General features: G+C 39.7%; 1 protein-coding gene across 2 annotated transcripts in view; it reads right to left on the reverse strand.

Moving 5' to 3' along the window:
* Positions 1-743: 743 nt before the first annotated feature.
* Positions 744-20,496, reverse strand: part of CDON (cell adhesion associated, oncogene regulated) — a 98,556-nt gene continuing 78,803 nt past the window's right edge. The window contains exons 19-22 of one of the 2 annotated variants that reach the window (XM_070365274.1): positions 19,840-19,919; positions 9,716-9,786; positions 9,595-9,621; positions 9,205-9,500 (exon numbers count right to left, since the gene is read on the reverse strand). In XM_070365274.1, coding sequence (XP_070221375.1) covers positions 9,397-9,500; positions 9,595-9,621; positions 9,716-9,786; positions 19,840-19,919 — 282 coding nt within the window. In that variant the 3' untranslated portion in view covers positions 9,205-9,396. Of the gene's footprint in view, positions 3,490-4,240; positions 4,516-9,204; positions 9,501-9,594; positions 9,622-9,715; positions 9,787-19,839; positions 19,920-20,496 lie in introns of those variants that run through there. The other variant, XM_070365273.1, reaches the window with a different exon arrangement.

Raw genomic sequence — 20,496 nt, forward strand, 5'->3', positions numbered from 1 at the left:
ATGTATCTGCTTTGACAGAGCTCCTTGCTGCAGATATTTTCCCAGCCACACATAATGTATTTGTCCTGGATCCTTTTTCTTCAGGGCCTGGATCTCTGCAGTCAGATCAGAAAGGATTAATTCACTTGACTCTAAGTTGCGCAGAGGAGGTTTTTAAGGAAGGACACGTCCAAAATATTTCAAAGACATGCACCCATCTCCACCACAGGCTATAAGCAGCTTCACACAGACAGGGAGCATCAGAGAACTGCATCTTCATGAGCTACTCTACATGAAAGCAGCATTCTCTTTTAATAGAAAATCATATCGACCAAATAAAACCTGTCAAAGCTACATCATTTAAAATATATACAATTTCAAACATAATATTACAACTTTAAGGAAAATAAAACATACTTTTCAGTATGATACAAAAACATGCATCTGAAAATCACTGCTTTAGGAGAGAGCAAGACAGGTGAAATCCAGTTAGAAGGCTAACTTCTTGGCAGTCCTGTAGCTGGAATGAGACTTGCGTCACGATCAGCTTAGTAATCTGTATCCGTCTTCGCAGACTCTTTTGACAAAAACAAAACTCAGAAAGAAATGCCTTTTGTTTTTAAAGACCACTTCAAAAGGTTTAAAACATTGCCATTTCACTTACATTCTGTACAGCGCCCATCATCAGAGGATCAGTGCATAACCAAAAGAAGGGGGGAGAAAAGGAGCTAGAGAAATGATATAGCAGAAGGGGGAGTTTGATGCTAAAACAAAGACTCACAGAGTTCTAAGAGGAGAAGGGATGTGAAGAGGTCTGATGGATTACAGGATCACTATCACGCTGAGAGAAGGTCAAATTTCCGGGGAAGGGGTGGTAGGAAGGGAGGGGGGTCACGGGGAGTAAGGAGGGCTCGGAGGAGACCAGGTAATAAGCTCAGAGCTCTGCCCGCGGGGCACAGGGACAGCCTCTCTAGTTGTGGAGCTAGAGGATTGGAGGAATTCTGCGGCGGGGAGGACCGGGGGCTTACAGAACGGGTTCCATCAGCAGAGTGAACCGCAATGGTTTTGGAAAGCAGTCTGGAAAAGCAGGAGCTCAGATTCCCGCTCCAGATAAGTTCAGATTCAGGCTCTGTGGCTCACCCGTGTGATCTGGGGACTTTATCACCTACTTAGTAGCTGTGTCTTAACAGGAAGATTTGAGATAGTAGTAGCAAGCACCAGCAGTCTGGTACATAACAGTAACTTCACAAATGTTAGAGCCATCGCCCATGCTGTCCTGTCCTCTGACTTCCTGGCAAGTAACATTAGGTAGGACTGTTTTGGGTAAATGTGCAGAGCATAAAAGTTCAGAACAACTCATAGTTAGAGAGCACTCATAACTCCTAAACATGAAGGCAATTATATATATATATATATTTATATTTATATATCTCAATATATAAAAGCATTTTTTATAAATAAAATACAATTAAAGGGATAACACTTAAAACAGCGTTACTAATAATATAAATAAAGCAGTCCACAACGAGATTGCCCTACAATTAAAGTCATTTTTCTCTTCCTAGTGGACAAATCCCATATTCAAACTCAATCTTTAAAAGCAGTTTATGACCTAAGGCTCACGCTAATACATCTCTGTTTCCTGAATCAAAATGACTGCTTACAAACACTTACCCCCCAGTTTTCTGAAACTCCCTTTGTGAGTGTAGCACTATAACCTGACTGGCAGACACAGGGTATGTTTTCATATTCCGTGTGCTAGGACTTTGTCCTTTGCTGGCCACAGAAGTAAAGGATGCAGCTAACTCCCTCCAAAGCTAAGTGCATCTAGGCAACAATGAAGAATAAATCCAGTACACTATAGGTGTGGATGTCTGAAATGGAGAATTTGACTCTGGAGCATCCGTGGTACCTGACTATGAAACTGTATCCACTACATTCTACTCCAAGTAATCCTTGCATAGTGACCCAGCTCACACGGCACATTCCACTAGCGGTTCTATTTCTAAAATATATAGACGTATGTAAGGGAATATGGATGCATTTACACAGGAAGTCGATTAATACAGTATTCTACTCTATTTTACTGCAATTGTTGGGAAACTGTAAAAATATTTTCACTTATGCTAGAATCGCTTGACTCTCCATAAAGAGAATTGTTTTGTTTTTCCCTAAAGGGATGCACAGTCCAAAAAAGGACAGTGATCCATAAAGCTCGAGTCAAGCCATCAAATACACTGAGTGCTGTGTTGTTTTGTTTCAGACGTGCAGAAGAAAAGCCTTTCAATGGCAGCTGCAAATGTCCTTGTCACTCAGAGGCAGCAATAACTGTGATTTACGAGCTCTGCCAATCAAAGCTATAGGTGCCTGTTACAATGACGACATTCGGGAAAAATGTCAGGAAACTTCAAACCTCCAGATTCTTTTCTGACACTCATATCTTTCAGGTATTGCCCAAGCTGGAACTTAGAAAATACGGATTTTTCGGGGGTGTTGCACCACGATACTTCCTATACTAACAGGAGAGCTTCCGCCAAGATGATCCACCTGGAACCTTCCCTTTCTTCTTAAAATATGGATCTTTCTCTTCTAGTCACCATTTGAAAGTCTTATTTTTCTCTTAGAAACAGTCAAAAAGAGCCCCATGGTAACCATGTTATAAATAAGTGTGATTTTAAATGATACTGGGTTTGAAGGCATTCTTTTTCTCTCTGGTCCCGGCTCCCTTTCTGCCTTCTACAACAACCCAACCAGACCAGCTTAACCTCCGTCATGTCCACAACACTGTGATTACTGCCTAGAAAACTGGACATAACCTGTGCCCACATGCAGACAGCCTATAGGTCAACCCTCACTTCCGTGGAAGGCACTCATCAAATTTACAAGACATCTATTATAAACATCAGGTGTTACAACTGTGGTTGATTTCCAATGTTCTCAGACAGTCTGATAATGCAATAGTGAAAGACAAGCCTTCCATCTGAAAACTCCCAAATGGCCTGTGCAATTCCCTCTTAGCTGAATCAGCCAACAGGTAGGATCCTTGCAGGAGGGGCTCTTACTGTCGCTGAGGCTCTTGGACAACACGGTCTCAGGTGATTGAAACTGTGCCAAACGAGGTTGTTTACTGACGAGGGGGAGGAAGGAAGAGGGAGGGAAACTTTTAAGGCATAAATAACATAAAAGGGCACACATTTTAAGATACATTCATATGACATCACTACCAACAAAAAATAAATAACGCTCTTTCTCTGAATTGAACTAATGTCCTTCACACAGTCCACTCCCAGGGCTGTTTCGCAGTTGCTGGCTTGCAGTGGGAACGTGACGGAGCACTGCCGCATCCTCAGGTTTCCTGGGGTTGCTGAAGGACCCCTGGAGGACTGTCTACAGGAGTGCCAGGAGGACACCACAGTGTCTTTTCAGTACAGTCCTTCGAGACAGGTGGCAAAACAAGAGGATTCCAACTTAAAATGTTGTTCTCAGCTTCTGAAGGCACACAGCTGTCTCCTGAAAAACAAAGGTTTGGAAGCACTATGAAATGAGAAAGGCTGATTTTTATCAAAGCAGTCTAAAAACACTACCTTCAGCAATAAAGAAAGAACCATGAGCAAAATTAGAGCCCAGTTATGTTTATGTTTGAATCTGAGGGAGGCAGAGGTTTAAAATAAAGTTTAGCTCTCATGGACAGTGACATGATTCATCTAAGGGTTACAGCAAACCCCTTTAAAGCCCCCAAGTAACCATGGTCAAGAACTACTACAACTTCAGAATCAACTCAGACGAGAAAAGAAGCCTAGGATCACGAAATGCACCCTTCTAGCAAGTCTACTGTTCAGGTACAAAACTGAATCAAAGCCTATTTGGATTTATTTTCCAGAATAGAATAGAATGAACAATCAGAGATGAAGCATGTGTATCACAGAATTTCAGGGACTTCCCTGGCAATTCAGTGATTAAGATTCCCTGTATTGGGACTACAGGTTCGATCCCTGGCTGGGGAACTAAGATCCTACATGCCGTGCAGTGCGGTCAAAAAATTAAAAAACGCCAACAAAAGAACATCCCCAAACACCCCAGAATTTCAAAGAATCCTTTACAGAGTCAACTTTTATTGACATATCCAATACCCCCACGCAATAATCTAAGAAATATGAGTGGATCACAGAGAGAACGTTCTGAAAGCATCATCTCTCCTGATATAGTTCTTAGTTAACTGAAGACTATTTAGAAACTTGAGATTTACAATGTCTTGCTGTACCTCTGTGGAACTCTGCTGTATCTTCCACACAATCGGAACTGGCCCCATCTCTACTGTCTTGACAGCAAATCGGCTGAGCAGGTGTTGGTGTCTCATCCTCTTTGATGCCCTCCTCAGGTGGCTGAACACAGTCGGGGACGGTGGAAGCCAGACACACAGGCATCTTCATATGACCAAAGGGCTTCATTTCCAAACCGTCTTGAGGATAAGGTGCTATCACTGGGACCACAGGAAGGGGGCTGCTGCTGAAAGTGCTGCTGGTTTTGGTGAAACACCTACAAAGGGTAAACCAAAACAGACAGAATTGTGTCTAGAGGCGTCAATAATTAAAATTCACTTACTTTGAAATATTATTTGGTATTTTGTATCCACAGATTCTTAAGGAAGACTGGTGCTCAAAATTAACTAAATGATTCACTATGATTTGAATTAGCAAGATCTCAAAAATTAAAGTGAAATACAAAGGAGAAGGCATCAAAATGCAAACCAGTGAATAATGGAACAGCACATGCTGACTCATCACATGCACCCTTTGCCTCCGTCCACTGTTAGAAGTTGTCTTTCATAATAAACTAGCTCCTGAATATAGCACACAGAAGGAAAAGGCCATTCATGCTGGAAGGAGTGAAGCAGAAAAAGAGGAAAAGGGCAGAAAGCTGAGAAACTTACGGCCACATGAGAGAAATGACCTTATGAAAGCCAACAAAAATACAGTTTTGAAACCAGCGATGTTCCCTTTCATTCTTGGAAGACACACTATAAGAACTAGACATTCAAAATCCAAGTTTTGTTTATTTTTCAATTTTTTTTTCTTTGCAGAATTAATTGCCAGAATTTATTAGTACTAAACATTCACTTCAATTCTGCCCTACTTTTGTCTCCTGTCTTCATCCAAAATATGTGTTTTCTCTAATTTTTTCTTCCTGTTCTTCAGATTGGATAATCTCTATTGATCTTTTAGTTTATTGACTCTTTCTTCTATTGTCTTCAATCTGATATTAAGCCCAAACGGTAAATTCTCCATTCCAGTTATTTATGCTTTTCGGCTTTGGAACTTCCATTTGATCTTTACAGGTTCTATTTCTAAGATGAAGTTCCCCACGTGAAGCCACAGTGTGTTGTTCATTGAGTCCTTGAGCATATTTGTAACAGGGTCTGTTTCTATTGACAATTTTCTTCCCTTGAGTAAGTATCACTTTTTCCTATTTTTCACATGTAACTTTTTTTTTAAACTGGATTTTTCCCTCTGATTTTCTGGTTGTTCTGTTGACCTCAAACTCCATCTTTCAACACCTTCAGTTTGTGTTCTTAATCCAAGATTGAAGAATGTCCTCAGGCAAAAACCCACAGACAAATGTTACCCATTGTCTTTCAAGGTTAGATGTATTCAGTTCCTGCCTGTTTCTTGTTACTCTACAATACTTTCAGATTGCCCAGATTCCATCATTATTACCTGTGCATGATTAGCTATTCCATCATTAATAGAAACTGGAGACTGGAGACCCAGAAGTAGTTACATATAAAATAAAAATATTTTTTATTTATAAAATTAGGAGTGAGAAAAGTGAAGACATTTTATGTGACTTTGGTCGGGAAGGTTAGGTAGGAAATACAGAAGTGTGCTCGAGTTAGGCATGTTAGGGAATAAAGGTAAGAATTCTTTGGACCTCCAGCCTTTTAACATGGGATAGTATGTTTCTGGAACATAAAATCAGGAAAGGGAAGTCCACACAGCTGTCACCAGCATCTCTGTTGGTTCTAGTTACCAGAAATAACAAATGCTAAGCTTGAAGCCTTGGAACCTGAAAGAGAATAAGATATCTGTCAGTAAACCAAATCCTTAATTTAAATACGTTCAACTTTAATTTCAAAGAGAGGAACAGATCGACTGTACACTTAGTAGAATCCAGATACCAGTCATCTGGCATGAAAGCAAAGTATGTCTGTTAGGTATTCATCTGCACGGAGAAACGTGACTGCAGTGTAATCTAATATGACTGTAATCCTAACCTTTAACACCATCAGAAAAAACACATACCTGATTCAAAGAAAATCTGTATTCCGATGCAAGTGTTAAGGCAATAAAAAGTAGAGGAAGGACTGATATGGAAGAAAGTGTGTTGGAGTCAGAATCAAAGCACTGAGCTAGCAGACCATGACTCTAGGAGAGCAAGGCATTCCTCAGGGGTCTGCTGGACATTTCATTGAACTCTGAACTTAAACTTTTTCCTGGGATGCTGGGATGCCGACAAAGGTAAACACAGACCTCTTGACATCCATTTAGAAGTGTCCGTGTTATCATCTTTTCACGAGTCTCTTCCGCTGTCTCAATACCCAAGGAATCTGAAAACTCTCTTGAATGTATTCAATTCATGAGAAACTACAGAGTCTAAACAGGGTATTCACCTACGATGTGCGGCAATGTCAGGGGGAAATTTTTTGTTTCTTTTTCTGGCCCTGCCATGTGGCTTACAGGATCTTAGGTCCCTGACCAGGGAATGAATCCTGGGCCACGACAGTGCAAAGTGCGGAGTCCTAATCACTGGGTCACCTGGGAACTCCTGGAAAAATCTTTTTGTATTCAAATTACTTCTAGTGAGAATGTACTGAATATTATATCTCTGTATAAAAAAACTTACTTAGAAGAACCCTTTATTCTAAAAGCATGTGACATGTGAATACCTTCTAAACGTCAGAAACTGTGGTAGACACTGAAAATATAAATATAAATACAACAGGTTCCAGCTCCCAGTCTAGCAGAGGAGAGTGAATAAACAAATGGTTATACTACAGTGTAGTAAGTATAACGTAAGAAGATACAAGACACTGGGAGCACTCAGCTTTGAGATGGTTAGGGCTGTATGGCTGATGAGAGTAAGGTGCTTTCTGCATTCCAACTAGAGACTAGTGTGTATCCTTCCATGCTCTTTCAGACTCAAGAGTCTTATAATTGAGGAAATTACATTAGATGATAATTAGAGAGGAAGAAAGATTCTGATTTCCAAAAACCAGAAATATCTCTGGTCAAGGGAATCTATATGACTACCATGATTTGTTGAAAATAATTCTTAAAAATTACATTTCTGGCTTCTGGCTATGACTGATTAGTTTATACCAGAACAACTCTCCTGCCAAGAGCAACTGAAAAAAAAAAAAAAGATGGAGACATTGGCGTTTAAATCTATTGGAGTCATCAGAGAGCTACCCAGCACTTAAGCGGCTAAGATTCCAGAAGGAAGGTAAATGTGAATTTCAGCAGCACTTGTCCTCACAAGGCATCTGCCCAGCTCAGTGCAGGATGGAACACCGAGGCGTCAAGCATGCAGTGGCGGCTGAGGAACTGAGGAGAACTTCTGGCACTTTCACGGGGCTGGGCAGACAGAAATTAAGAGTTCAGAGTCTGCCAAAGAGAAAAGGCCCAGTAAACACTCCAGGCTTTTAACTGAGACCCTTGAAGGGTTACACTGTGAAAATAACAGTGAAGCAGGAAGAGACAAGGCTTTTAAAAAGACCTGAAACTCAGCATTAAATCAGCTCAGTCTCTAAGTGGGTTAAAATGATCTGGTCCTTTCCTAATTGCCTGCCAAAAGCAAACGCAAATACTTTCTGGGGGAAGAAAACATCTTCCAGAGCCTCTAGGAGTTTTTATACGCAATGTCCAGAATTCAATAAAAAAGAATTACCAGGCATTTCCGAAGACAGAAATAAAAGAAAAATAAGTGATGCTCATATTGAATTAGAAGACAATGACTTTAAAAGAACTGGATGATTATATTCAAGAAAAAAGGTGACAAGATGGAGAATTTTAACAGAGACTGAGCATCTAACAATAATTATTATTTGGAATTTCTAAACTAAATAGAATGACCTAAATGAAGAGCTCAGTTCATGGAGTTAAGTGGAAATTGAGCACAGATGACCAGAGGTTTAGTGAACGTGAAGTGTGTTCAGACTGAAGACACAAAAGGATGGACAATATATAAAGAAGCTTAAGAGACATAAGAGGCATACAGAAAGGCTCATATACAGAATGAAATATTACTCAGCCATGAAAAGAAACAAGACGATGTCACGTGCAGCAACACAGATGGACACAGAGACTGTCATATGAGTGAAGTAAGTCAGAGAGAGACAAATATCGTATGTTACTTATATATGGGATCTAAAAAAAAAGGTACCAATGAACTTACACGCAAAACAGAAACAGACCCACAGATGTAGAAAACAAGCTTATGGTTACCAAAGGGGAAAGTGACAGGGAGGGAGGGAGAAATCGGCAGATTGGGATGGACATATACACAGTATCATATATAAAATAGGTAACTGACTAGGACCTACTGTATAGCACAGGGAACTCTACTCAGTGCTCTACAGTGACCCAGGGAAAAGAATCTGAAAAGGAGCAGATATGTGTATACGTATAGCTGATTCACTTTGCTGTACACCTAAAACTAACACAGCATTGTGAATCACCTACACTCCAATAAAAATCAACTGAAAAAAAGAAAGGAGAGAATAGCAACAAAGATAATGTTGGGACTTGTGAATAAACATTGCAAAAAAACAGAAACTGTACTGTCTTAAAAGATTTTAAATATTTATAGAATTAAACTATATGATGAAAATAAGAAAGCACTGGAGAAGAAACTGCAGTTAAAACGCTCTGAAATATTTTGCTGTTCTAGGAAGTAATAACACTACTAATGCGTGTTAGACTCCAATTGAGGTCACCATGTCCAGTGCCAAGCACGTAGTAAATGGCATATCGTAGGACCTCAGCAAAAATGGCGAATGGATACATAATAAACATCGAACATCACACTTTTAAAATAAGCTTTTCTGTAAGCAAGCAAAATTATTATCAAAGAGCAACAACTAAACTAACGGGTCAAGATATCATATAATAGATCACACCCAAAACTAAGACACATAGATTAAAAGTGAGAATGAATCATATACTTACCCCTGAAGATTTTTGTACCACAATAGAAATGATCTCTGTCCTCGTTCATATTGGCTCTGTTGGTTAGCTTTCTTTCTATCTGTTGACTTCAAAGTTATCTGACTTAAATGTCAGTCTTCTGGAGGATGGGCAATGTCTGTCCTTGGTGTCAGAGAAAGCTCTTAGATCAGTGAGACACAGCACAGTCAGGCACTTAATGAAATCCCCAATCATGATGTAAAACAAACAAAATGAGCTTCTGGCTTAATGTCCCATTTCTCTGCAGGAATCTGGAAGTAATACAAAGGTACCTGAAACCTGAAAGACAAAAAAAAAAAAAAAGGATCGGGTCAGAAAGAGACATTTTCATTTAAAGAAGTAAAGTTAAGGTGTAGGAAAAAAATATACTCGCCAGATTTTGAAACACCAGGGCAGTTCCCTAAAAAACAAGATACTGTAAGTTAATAACTGGCTTTCACAGAGCTAACAGGAATGAAATTTCATAATGTTAACACAAAATAATGAAGACTCACCAGATAAGATGCCTTCAATTCTTCTGTTGTCTTTTTCTCCCTCTTTCGTTTCTTTTTTGTCCTGCTCATTTCTTTAAAGCAAAGGATGAGATTTTTAAAGGACCTCTAAGGGCAGTCTAACAGCTTGAGTGTAGAGCACTTTTGCGAACATTTTATTTCACAGATGTTTGATCGCTACACTGGCTACCAGCCTGAGAGCTGTTACAATATGGCAGATGTGGTTCTGATGCTGCCTTCACTGATGAAAACAAGTGCCAAGGCTTCACATTTTCCAAATGAACAAACTAGTTTCCTTCATAGTGGGGAAAAAAAATACAGCACTGTTGTGATAACGAAGGTGAACGACACGGATGGCACAGGACCAAAGGATGGTGAGGATAGAGGCGCCAGGGCCAATTACTGTGAACAGTATCTAGAGAGCTGATACTGTCGTCTGGTTTTATGAGCTGGGAGTTAACAACTAAATACATATGTTTTAAAAGAAATCACAGATATTTAGCAGGAGAAAAGTACAATTTCCTATTGGATATTCTTTAGCATCTATCTTTCAGGTAAGTGATATAGAAAACCACTTCAGTGCATACTTTTATTCCAAACTTTGAGTCTCAATTATCAGGGTGGTGCTGACAGTAAAATCATCATGTGAGTTGGACTGGTAAAGTGATGATTACCCAAATTTCAACCTGATAAACCAAACTGGTTTAAAATGTTCTAGTACAGTGAACCCTGATTCATAATTATCAGTAATTAACCACATAGAGCAGGGCCTCCAACCACCGCGTTCTAATGCCTGATAATCTGCAGTGGAGCTGATGTAATAGCAAGAGAAATAAAGTGCACAACAAACATCATGCACTTGAATCATCCTAAAACCACCTCCCACCTGGGGCCATGGAAAAACTGTCTTCCATGAAACCAGTCCTTGGTGCCAAAAACGCTGGGGACCACTGATGTAGAAAGCCGAATATAAGTAATTGAGTCACATTACTTCTAGTTCATTTTTGGATGTCTGCATGGGTCAGCATGAAAATGGCTTTAACCTGGGGGTTACGTGCTAAGATATAAACACAGAGGACATAGTCTATAGAAAAGAAACATGATACCTGTTCTGAATGTAATTAAGCTTGTAACAAGTGAAACAATTATTTTACTGATGCTTTAATTAAAGCATTTACTGATGCTTTAATTAAAATTTCTAAAGCAACCAGATTACTACAAAAATAGTACCTGTATATATGTAAGAGACCCAAATCTACAGGTAGTGAGAGAGAGAGAAAAGGGCAAATGTCTGCACATTTATGACATTATTAACATGCTCTTACAATGCACATCTCACAGTTTAAATGATACAAAGTTTGTATTTTGTATTAAACTATTTTGTATTAAAATAGTTTGTATTTTCTTATCTATCTTAGGCTTCTCAATCTTTCAGTTGCAGTTATTATTGGCTTAAGGTGAAGTGACAGTTTTCAATGGGTTGTCTCTAGCTCAATGAAACGACTTTGTCTAAGTTTGAAAACACTGAGTAATCAGAACTCCGTGCATCTTGCCACATACAAAGATTTGTGCTGCTTTGCAAGAATTCAGGTGGTCTGGGACCTGTTAGTTTATTACTAAGGTATCTTTCAGGAAACAGGAGAGGGCTGTCTGACCAAAGGAGAAGATAGGAGAATGACTATTACAGTGTAATAAAAAATAAAATATTCTTGAAGCAGCCATCTGAATAGCACACACTAAGAAATAAGAAACTGGAATAGTAGCTCAGCATTGTTTAGAAGAATACGTTGCATTAGTATTTGACTAAACATATTTTGGACATTCCAGCAAAACTACATAGCACCTCTGGAATGTTTTGCAGAGAAGTATCCCATTTCTGATTACATAGTTGAATATTTGTTAAGCATGATTATGTACAGAATTTCTGTGATTAGATAATTGTATACATGTTGCCTTAAGTTTCCTCTTCTGATTATCCCTGGAGGGCAGGGACTAACTACCCACGAACCTCTTGGATGGTGATGCTTATTTTCATGAATGTGTTCCATGAATATCTCCTGAAACCGTCTCGTCTTGGTGGCGGTTTGCTTTAATGTTCACCTCACCCTTGCTGTTTCCTCTTGCCACTGTGCCTGTCACTTGGCTGACCTGGCCCTTATCTTGAGGAGGTCATCAGTTACCCTGCAACAGAACCCTGATGACATTCCTCTAGGGCCATGGAGGTCCTCTGTTCTCACCATACACTCTTTGCTACAGGCTGCAGTGACCTGAGCCATGCAGTGGAAGTTTCCTTTTGGGAATTAGTTTATTCGTGGCTGTCACAGAACAGGTGACAATACATGTTGGTGTTAGTCACTCAGCCATCTCCGGCTTCCCTGGTGGCTCAGACGGTAAAGAATCTGCCTGCAATGCAGGAGCTGCAGGTTTGATCCCTGAGTTGGTCTTTTATTTGTAAGACTGTGTGTGTGTGAGAGAGTGAGCGAGCTTGCCACGTTCAGTAATGTATTCCGTCATTTATAGTCACCCAACATGTATTTAAAGGGAGTATTAGTCGCTCAGTTGTGTTCGACTCTTTGCAGTCGCATGGACCATAGCCCACCAGGTTCCTCTAACCACAGGACTCCTTGACAAAAGGATCAGGTCTCCATATCAAAAACAGAATATAAGTCACTTCCCCCCAAAAGGAAGGTACCAATCAATTAAAGAAATTAGACACAGTTTTTTGAATATTTTTCTTAGAGAATCAGGGAGATTACCATAGATGGTAGAGAATCCAAATCTTGGGCTCTGTGTATTTCCTTCCTTTGGTTTTATGGCTAGTTTGGAAGTAGCTGAGTGGTCAGGGATAGGAGATGGGTTGAATCATAACCAATTAACCTGCTGGAGCAGAGTCTAATTGTCTTTAGATAAGCAGTTGTTTTCATATTTCACAAACCAATTGGGTAAACCAAACCCTCCACCTAAAAGATCTACTATTATAATGGAATGTTTTCACATTCATCTCTACACACTTATGTTTATCTGAGTATATCTGATTCAGTGGAAGGTTTCAAGTTGGTGAAGGAGTACCTTCAAACCCAACAATACTCAGACTTTTAAGGTGATCATTACATAAAAACTTGGAGGTCATTTATAATATCTATGTTTTCTAAAGCACTATTCCCAATAGTTTTATTTCTCCTCTTGACCACCAGCCATGTATAGCTCATACTTTTTTCCCCAGATGGATTATATACATTTTTCCAAGTTGATTTTTACTTGGCAACTTCCTGCCCATTTCCAATCTCTCTAGGACACTTAAAGTTAATTTTTGTTTCTTCCTGATGGGACCGCTCAGTTCATTCATCTGTGAATTTCATCAGTGTCCTCTCTTACAAATTATCAAGACTGATGGTAAACAGAGCAGATTTAATGTCAATCCCTTCCCATTAAACTAGCCAAGCAACTGACAAACCCCATTTAATGACATATCCAGAACTGCACTACTGTTTTCTGAATTGAAGAGAGAAGAGTAGAAAGCTATTGATTTATTTGATTAAAATCTGTTTAACTCTTGCAATGCACAAGGATTTCTCAACTGAGTTGTTCATGCAGGGGGCTGGCTCCCCCAAAGCTACATTAAATATGTTTCTTTCCAGCTGTTCGTAGTGAGTCGTTACATGCAACTCTTAAACCCAAAAAGCATTCAAATGGACTAAACGCAGTGAGCAGGCTGCTGCTGGCTAAGTTGCTTCAGCTGTGTCCGACTCTGTGCGACCCCATAGATGGCAGCCCACCAGGCTCCTCCGGCCCTGGGATTCTCCAGGCAAGAACACTGGAGTGGGTTGCCATTTCCTTCTCCAATGCATGAAAGTGAAAAGTGAAAGTGAAGTTGCCCAGTCGTGTCCTACCCTCAGCGACCCCATGGACTGCAGCCTACCAGGCTCCTCTGTCCATGGGATTTTCCAGGCAAGAGTACTGGAGTGGGTTGTCCTCTACAAATGCTACCAAAGCCCTAGAAGCAAATAAAACTCTAGAATGCTAGCGTGTGCACTCCCCTTTTGTTGTTTGGTTGCCACGTTGTGTTCAACTCTTTGTGACCCATGGACTGCAACAGGCCAGGCTTCCCAGTCCTTCACTATCTCCCAGAGTTTGCTCAAACGCTTATCTGTTGAGTCCACTCCCCTTTGACCTGTTCTCAAATTTTCACGTCAATATGCCAGTTTAAGAAAGGCAAAGTTTTCTATTACTGAAATAGAAAGATGATAAAAGGACCTTAAGGTTAGCAATGACTTGCTTTTTAAAAGGCCACTCCAAGAAGTACATTCGAGTTTAAATCTAAAAAGGCAGTGGGCAGGGGGGGAAGCTAGAGCGGCAAGATACAGGGCAGGTAGATTCCAAGGGGAAAGGCCTTCATCAATTCTTCACTCATCAGTAATCTGTAGAGTAAGAGACCTGCCCTGGGTCAAGGTGAGTTTGATGAAGCACCACTGGGGTTGAAGGGGATGACTCCCAGGTGTGTGAGGGGTGGACGGGCTTATGTGTATTCCCGCAGTGTCTCCTCGTTCAGTGATTACATCCAATTACCTGGACACCATCCTTGACATCTTCCCCTCAGCGGCCTCATATCTTTTAAAAAAAATTGCACCTTCTAAATCTCTCCAAACCACCTACCTCTCTCTGCATCTACTATAGCTATCTTAGTGCACTGTTTCTCACCTGGACTGCTGCCACAGCCATCCAACTGATCCCTTGTATCCTTTCTTGTGCCATCCAACGGAGTCTCCAAACTCTATCCTCCAGAGTGCTCTGTCATGCTAGCCTTCGCTGACTCAACTGTGGCTCCATATGGTCTTAATTCACTCATCTACCTCTGACCCTTTCCCTTACTACGTTCCTGCCACATTAGCCTTCTTTGATTCCGTAAGAATTCCAGCATTCTTTTTATAGCTTAAAGTATCTATTACCAATGATTTTAAGATTTTTTTTTTGATGTGGATCATTTTTAAAGTCTTTATTGAATTTGTTGCAATATTGCTTCTGTCTTATGTTTTGGTTTTTTGGCCACGAGGCATGTGGGATCCTAGCTACCCAACCAGGGATCAAACCCATGCCCCTCACTCCCTGCATTGGGAGATGAAGTCTTAACCATTGGTTCACCAGGGCAGTCCCTTTTTATTTACTTATTTATTTTTAGAAATATTTATTTATTTGACTGTGCTGGGTCTCAGTTGGGGCACACAGGATCTTTTAGTATGGCACGTGGAATCTAGTTCCCTGACCAGGAATTGAACCAGGGCCCCTGCATTGGGAGTGCAGTCTTAACCACTGGACCACCAGGAAAGTCCCAGGATTTCAGTATTCTGCCTTAAAGGTTTTGCATAAATAGTACCTTGCCTTTGCCTGGAAAGCTTTAAACCCATCCCTATTCTCTTTGACCTAATTCTACAAATTCTTCACGTAAGGTGCCACTTGCTTAGTGAAGTCTTTCCTTTCTAATGCATTCTTTATATTGTCTTTAAAGCACCCAGTTTGAATTATTTATTCATTTTTATGATTTATTTATGCCATTTTGAAAAAAGATGTGTCTCCCCATCAAATTATAAGCTCAGTGGGCAAGGACAATGCCCATTTTGTTTGCAGCTGTAGCCTTGGGACCTAGCTCGGCACCTGGTCCACAAAAGACTTTCAAAAAAATGTCTGTTGAGTGAATGATGAATGATTGAATCCTCTTTAATTTTCACTCTCCTGATTTTATCACACCCCTTGCCTCATCTCTTTGAAAATATGTCAAGGCAGTAAGCAAAAAAATAATAACAATACGAGAGAATTATGAAAAGAGTGTCTAATTACTTCAAATACTTAAGAAATAAAAGCCTTTAAAAGTTAAATATATAAAAATAATCACGGTCTCCATTAGTATATCCACTGATTTTTAAATTTGTTTTCCTTTCAAACTTTGTCTTATTAGGCAATATGGAATTGGTGGTATTCAAACATTTTTATCCTACAAAAACAGCAATTTCTGTATATATGTGTGTATACATATACACATACTTATGCATTTCCAAATAAATGTCTTATTGATAAAACAAAAATCTCCCCCCTACCACCACCAAATATCTTTAAAATGGTCAACTTTTACATGTAGGTAGAGAACTTCAAAACGTCCAACCCATCTTTAAGTTCTATTACTTTGATACAAATGACTCGTAAATATAGAGATCATTGTCCCAATCTACTCCCTGAACTCGAGACCAGCATTTTCATCTGTCTGCTTGACTTAGACGTTTAACTGGCACTTGAAACTCTAAAAACATCCAACCAATATCATCACCTTCCCTCAATATATCATTTCATTAAGTTTCTTGTTTCTATGACTATCACCGTGGCGACTACCAGGCCATTCACATCTGAAACTCTCTATTCATTTGGACCTTTTCCTAGATTGCTATCAGTGCATTCCAGTCAATGGCTAATCCCCAAAGTTCTAACTCTAGAATCGAACTCAGCTCTCCTTTTCTAGCCTCATTCCTTTCATGAAGCTAAGGCCTTCATTACACAAGTAGTCACAGTGGTCTCCTCCCTCCAATCCCACCACCACTAACCAGCCTAAACACATCTCTGCATCGCTGGCTCCCTTTCTCAAACATCTTCAAAAGAATCACGATGCCACTAAGCCCAGCATGTCTCAACATTTAACCCATGTCCCCCACTTTTTGATTAAGGCAAAAATCTCATATCTCTCCTATGTTTTATATTACAGAAACAATGGGGACTTTTCCTATTCCTTAAATATAACACAATGAGATTCAATGTGCTTCTTCAAACTCTGCTCACCATACTTCAAGCTCTGACTGTGACTCCCTCTTATTAACTGCTACCTCTCTGGAGGGAGGCCTACTATGTGGTGGGCACTCAATAAATGTTGATTAAATGAACTACTAAACCCTGACAGTAAGGATCATCCATGATATAAACTCAGTCTGGTTTTCCAGTTTTATGATCTGTGATGGGCTTCCCAGGTGGCTTAATGGCAAAAGAATCTGCCTGCTAATTCAGGAGACACAGGAGACTCAGGTTTGATCCCTGGAGGAGGAAATGGCAACCCACTCCAGCCTGAAAAATTCCATGGACAGAGGAGCCTGGCTGGCTACAGTCCACGGGGTCGCAAAGGGTTGGACATGACCGAGCACGAGTACTGCACTTTATCGAGAGGTTGAACTTCGCCCCTGATGTGGAGCATGTGCTTAGTTGCTCAGTCGATCTGACTCTTTGTGACCCCATGGACTGTATCCCACCAGGCTCCTTTGTCCATGGGGATTCTCCAGCAAGAATACTGCAGTGGGTTGTCATACCCTCCTCCAGGGGATCTTCCCAACCCAGAGATCGAACCCAGGTCTCCTGCAATGCAGGGGGATTCTTTAGAGGCTCATAAAATGAGTTAGGGGTTCATGAGTACTCACTACTTGGCTACTCCAGCCAAATTATGCCAGTGGTTCTCAAAGCATGATCCCACAAACAGACATAAGCACCCCTGGAATGCACTAGAAAAGCAAATTCTCAGTCCCCACCTTAGATCTACTGAGTCAGAAACTCTAGAAATAGAGCTTCATAATTTGGTTTTTACAAGTGCTCCAAGCAACTCTAGAGCACGCTAAAGCTTGATAACTACTGAACTAGACTATTTACCCTCGTGTAAGTGTTATCTTTCCTCCTTCCATGACTTGATTCCTTCTGCCTGGAAACTCCAATGCCTGGCTAGTACTCAATAAATGTTCATTTTGCCTGAACAGCCAAAAACTCTAAGATGCCCCCTTGATACACTCATATAGCTGAACTGACATTATGCTTCTTTTTGTGTACATACCCTTTTCAGTTGGCATGAGGAAATGCAAGCTTATTCTTAGCAATAATGTCAATATTTTAGAAGTGCAAATTGTCTAAAATTGTGCATATTTGGGGGAATAAAAGATATATCATCTACTTCTCAGTATTTGAAGCTTATTACAAATTTTGCCATCTTGAGGATCTTGAGAGGAGATGCCTGTTTTTAATTACAATGTTAAAAAGAATCAGAAACCTTTAGATTTAATGATTCCAATTTTGCAGAGTTGAAGATAGGTACTTTTTGATGTTAATCTGTGTCAGAATCACATAAGTGTTCCAAGAAGCCAGGTGAGCCACTTGGCTAACCTCGGAGCCCAGGCAGGAAACTGAAGGTTTGCCCTAAAACGGTAGATTCTGAGATAGGAAGAATATTTGGGCCAGGGAGAAACTGATGCTGGCTTTCTAAGGCTGCAGAGAATTCATCTGTGTTTCCAGATAAAAGTAAAACCCCAAACATGAAATACAAGAGGTCGCTAACTTGAAAATCAACAGAAATATTGATTGGCTTAAAGGAGAAAACCATGTATAATAAAACCCCAAAGACCACACACACACACACACACACACACACACACACACAAGCTCACATAAACAAAAATGGCAGTGAACACAAGATGGCAGAAGCCTTTCAGATTCTTTTAAGGAAATGGGATATATTTCTGGTACTAGGATATGATACCTCATTATAAAGATGATTAGCAGCAAATTACCAAAAGCTATAATCAGAGTACATTGTGAGCAATTTTACACTATCTAGGACAACTCACTGTTTTTCAGATAAGGAACAGCCTCAGAAAGACTACTTAACTTTCCCAAGAGCATAGATTTAATCAGCGGCAAAGCCTATGTTGATTTCTTCTTGGACCTGAGGTCTTCTTGCTACGTCATTCTAATGTCTGGGTTGAATCGTATTTGCTGCTGGCCACAGAAGCCACTGAGAATGTGTTTTAATTAAATCCATCTGATTACTCACCGGGCGTATGAACTATCTTAACCGATTCTTTAGCATGTTCCTAACAAGTTGTGATAAAGCCTTTGACAAACTCTGGACAAAAATGTGGCTTTACTGGTACAAGCATCTTAAAGTTTAGTTAAGGTCATACAGCATTTTAAAATATGACAAGCAAATCTTGGTACACAAAACAGGCAGATGGCTTTTGCTAATACAGAAACCCTAAAATGGGTTAAGCAAATGATGAAAAACAAATCTCTAGGAAGCTTTATTGCTTTTGCTTGGCAACTCTCAAAACACAAGATGAAACAATGTAATTTTAATTCAATGGCTGACTGGATCCTTCTTTAAGTTCTGGCTTTGATAGCTCCCAAATGCAACTTTTAATTTCATAATTCATTTTTAAAATATAGGTCAAATCCCATTTCACTAATGAAATATCCAAACTCTAGTCCAATACTCCAGGTATTTTATGTACTAACTGTAATATGATTTCTAAATTGCAGAGTTTTAGAGCTGAGAAGGACTTTTGAGACCATGTAATCAAACACCATCATCGTGTAAAAGAAAGAACTGAGATTTCCGACAGTTGTAACTTTAGTACAACAAAATATCTGATAATCCTTCAGGATTAATATATAAAGAAGCAGCATGAAAGCTTTCTGACTATTCTGTCAGAAATTAAACGTATATGTCACTCTACATATTCCTATCTTGTTTGAAATATTATGAGCACATATAATCCTTAATTAAAAAAACCCAGAAATTAAAAGAAAGCAAGCTTGTGCTACTTAATTATTAATTATCTTAAGGTCTTAAGAATTTTTTAAAAAAATTGAACAACCTGATAAGAAAATTTCGGCAATGTTACCATGAAAAAACATTACCACACACACAGGGTTTTTCCCCCCGACATTCAAACAGGCTGTCATCTACAATAAAGAGTAGAAAGTATCACACAGCACAGAGAAGTCTATTGAAAATAGAATATGTGAGAAGAGATAAAGTCTATATAAAGAGAAAGACACTGATTTAAAGGTTTCAAAAAGATCAAACCTTCTAATAGAATCTCAGTGAGAAATACAGCCTTTATATTGTCAATATATCGAAAGAAACCAAAGCACGAAGCTTTAACAATTGTAAAGCTGGGGCAACAACTGAGTAACAGCCTTAAACCTAAGACTCCATACTCTGAGATTTATACATAACTTAGGTAAAAAACTGCAAGAACTTTCTCTGCTGAACACAGAATAACAAACGGAGTTACACACCCCTATTCACAACTTGCAAATACACACCAGCATACCTATTGTTGTTCCGACAGTTTCGACAGTTGATGCATTCCATCGGGTCAGCCGGAGGTACTGCTGTGTACAGGCCACCACCCTTGTCAGGAAGGAAGTGGAGGGAAAAGGAAAAAAGAGAGTGCTGAAGGTGTCACAGACTAGAAATCAGATCATCTCTACAGTTAAACAAAGCCACATCAACAACAAATGGTTACGTGGTATATGTTAACCATCTCCTTGAACCATGTTATCTTTATCACCATTTACCTATATTCACACAGGGGTTGTGCACAATACTAAAACTGTTCTCCCCAAACTCAACCACCATGGGTTTTTGCATGTATGTTTGTACTGGAAAGAGGGAAATAAATGAAGGGAGAAGGTTAGTCATTTCCCTTCAGTGTTTCAAATCTAATGGGCCCAAAATACACTATACGTTATAAGCTCCTATTCATTTTCACTTTCCTAGCAGTCATGGAAAATTTTTATGGGATGCTAGCTGGAGAAACAGGGTGGAAATCTGTTTGAATGATGTCACAAGATAAACCCATCTTCATTTTCCTGTAATTATTTCGATTAGGTTGTTCACTTGACTCCATGAAGTCTTAAAACATGTTATATTTTTCCAGATGGAGTAGATTCTCAGCCAGCGATGACTTGGAGGGGAGTATTAATAT

This window comes from Bos mutus, chromosome 29 (assembly GCF_027580195.1).
Source record: "Bos mutus isolate GX-2022 chromosome 29, NWIPB_WYAK_1.1, whole genome shotgun sequence".
Taxonomy (NCBI): domain Eukaryota; kingdom Metazoa; phylum Chordata; class Mammalia; order Artiodactyla; family Bovidae; genus Bos; species Bos mutus.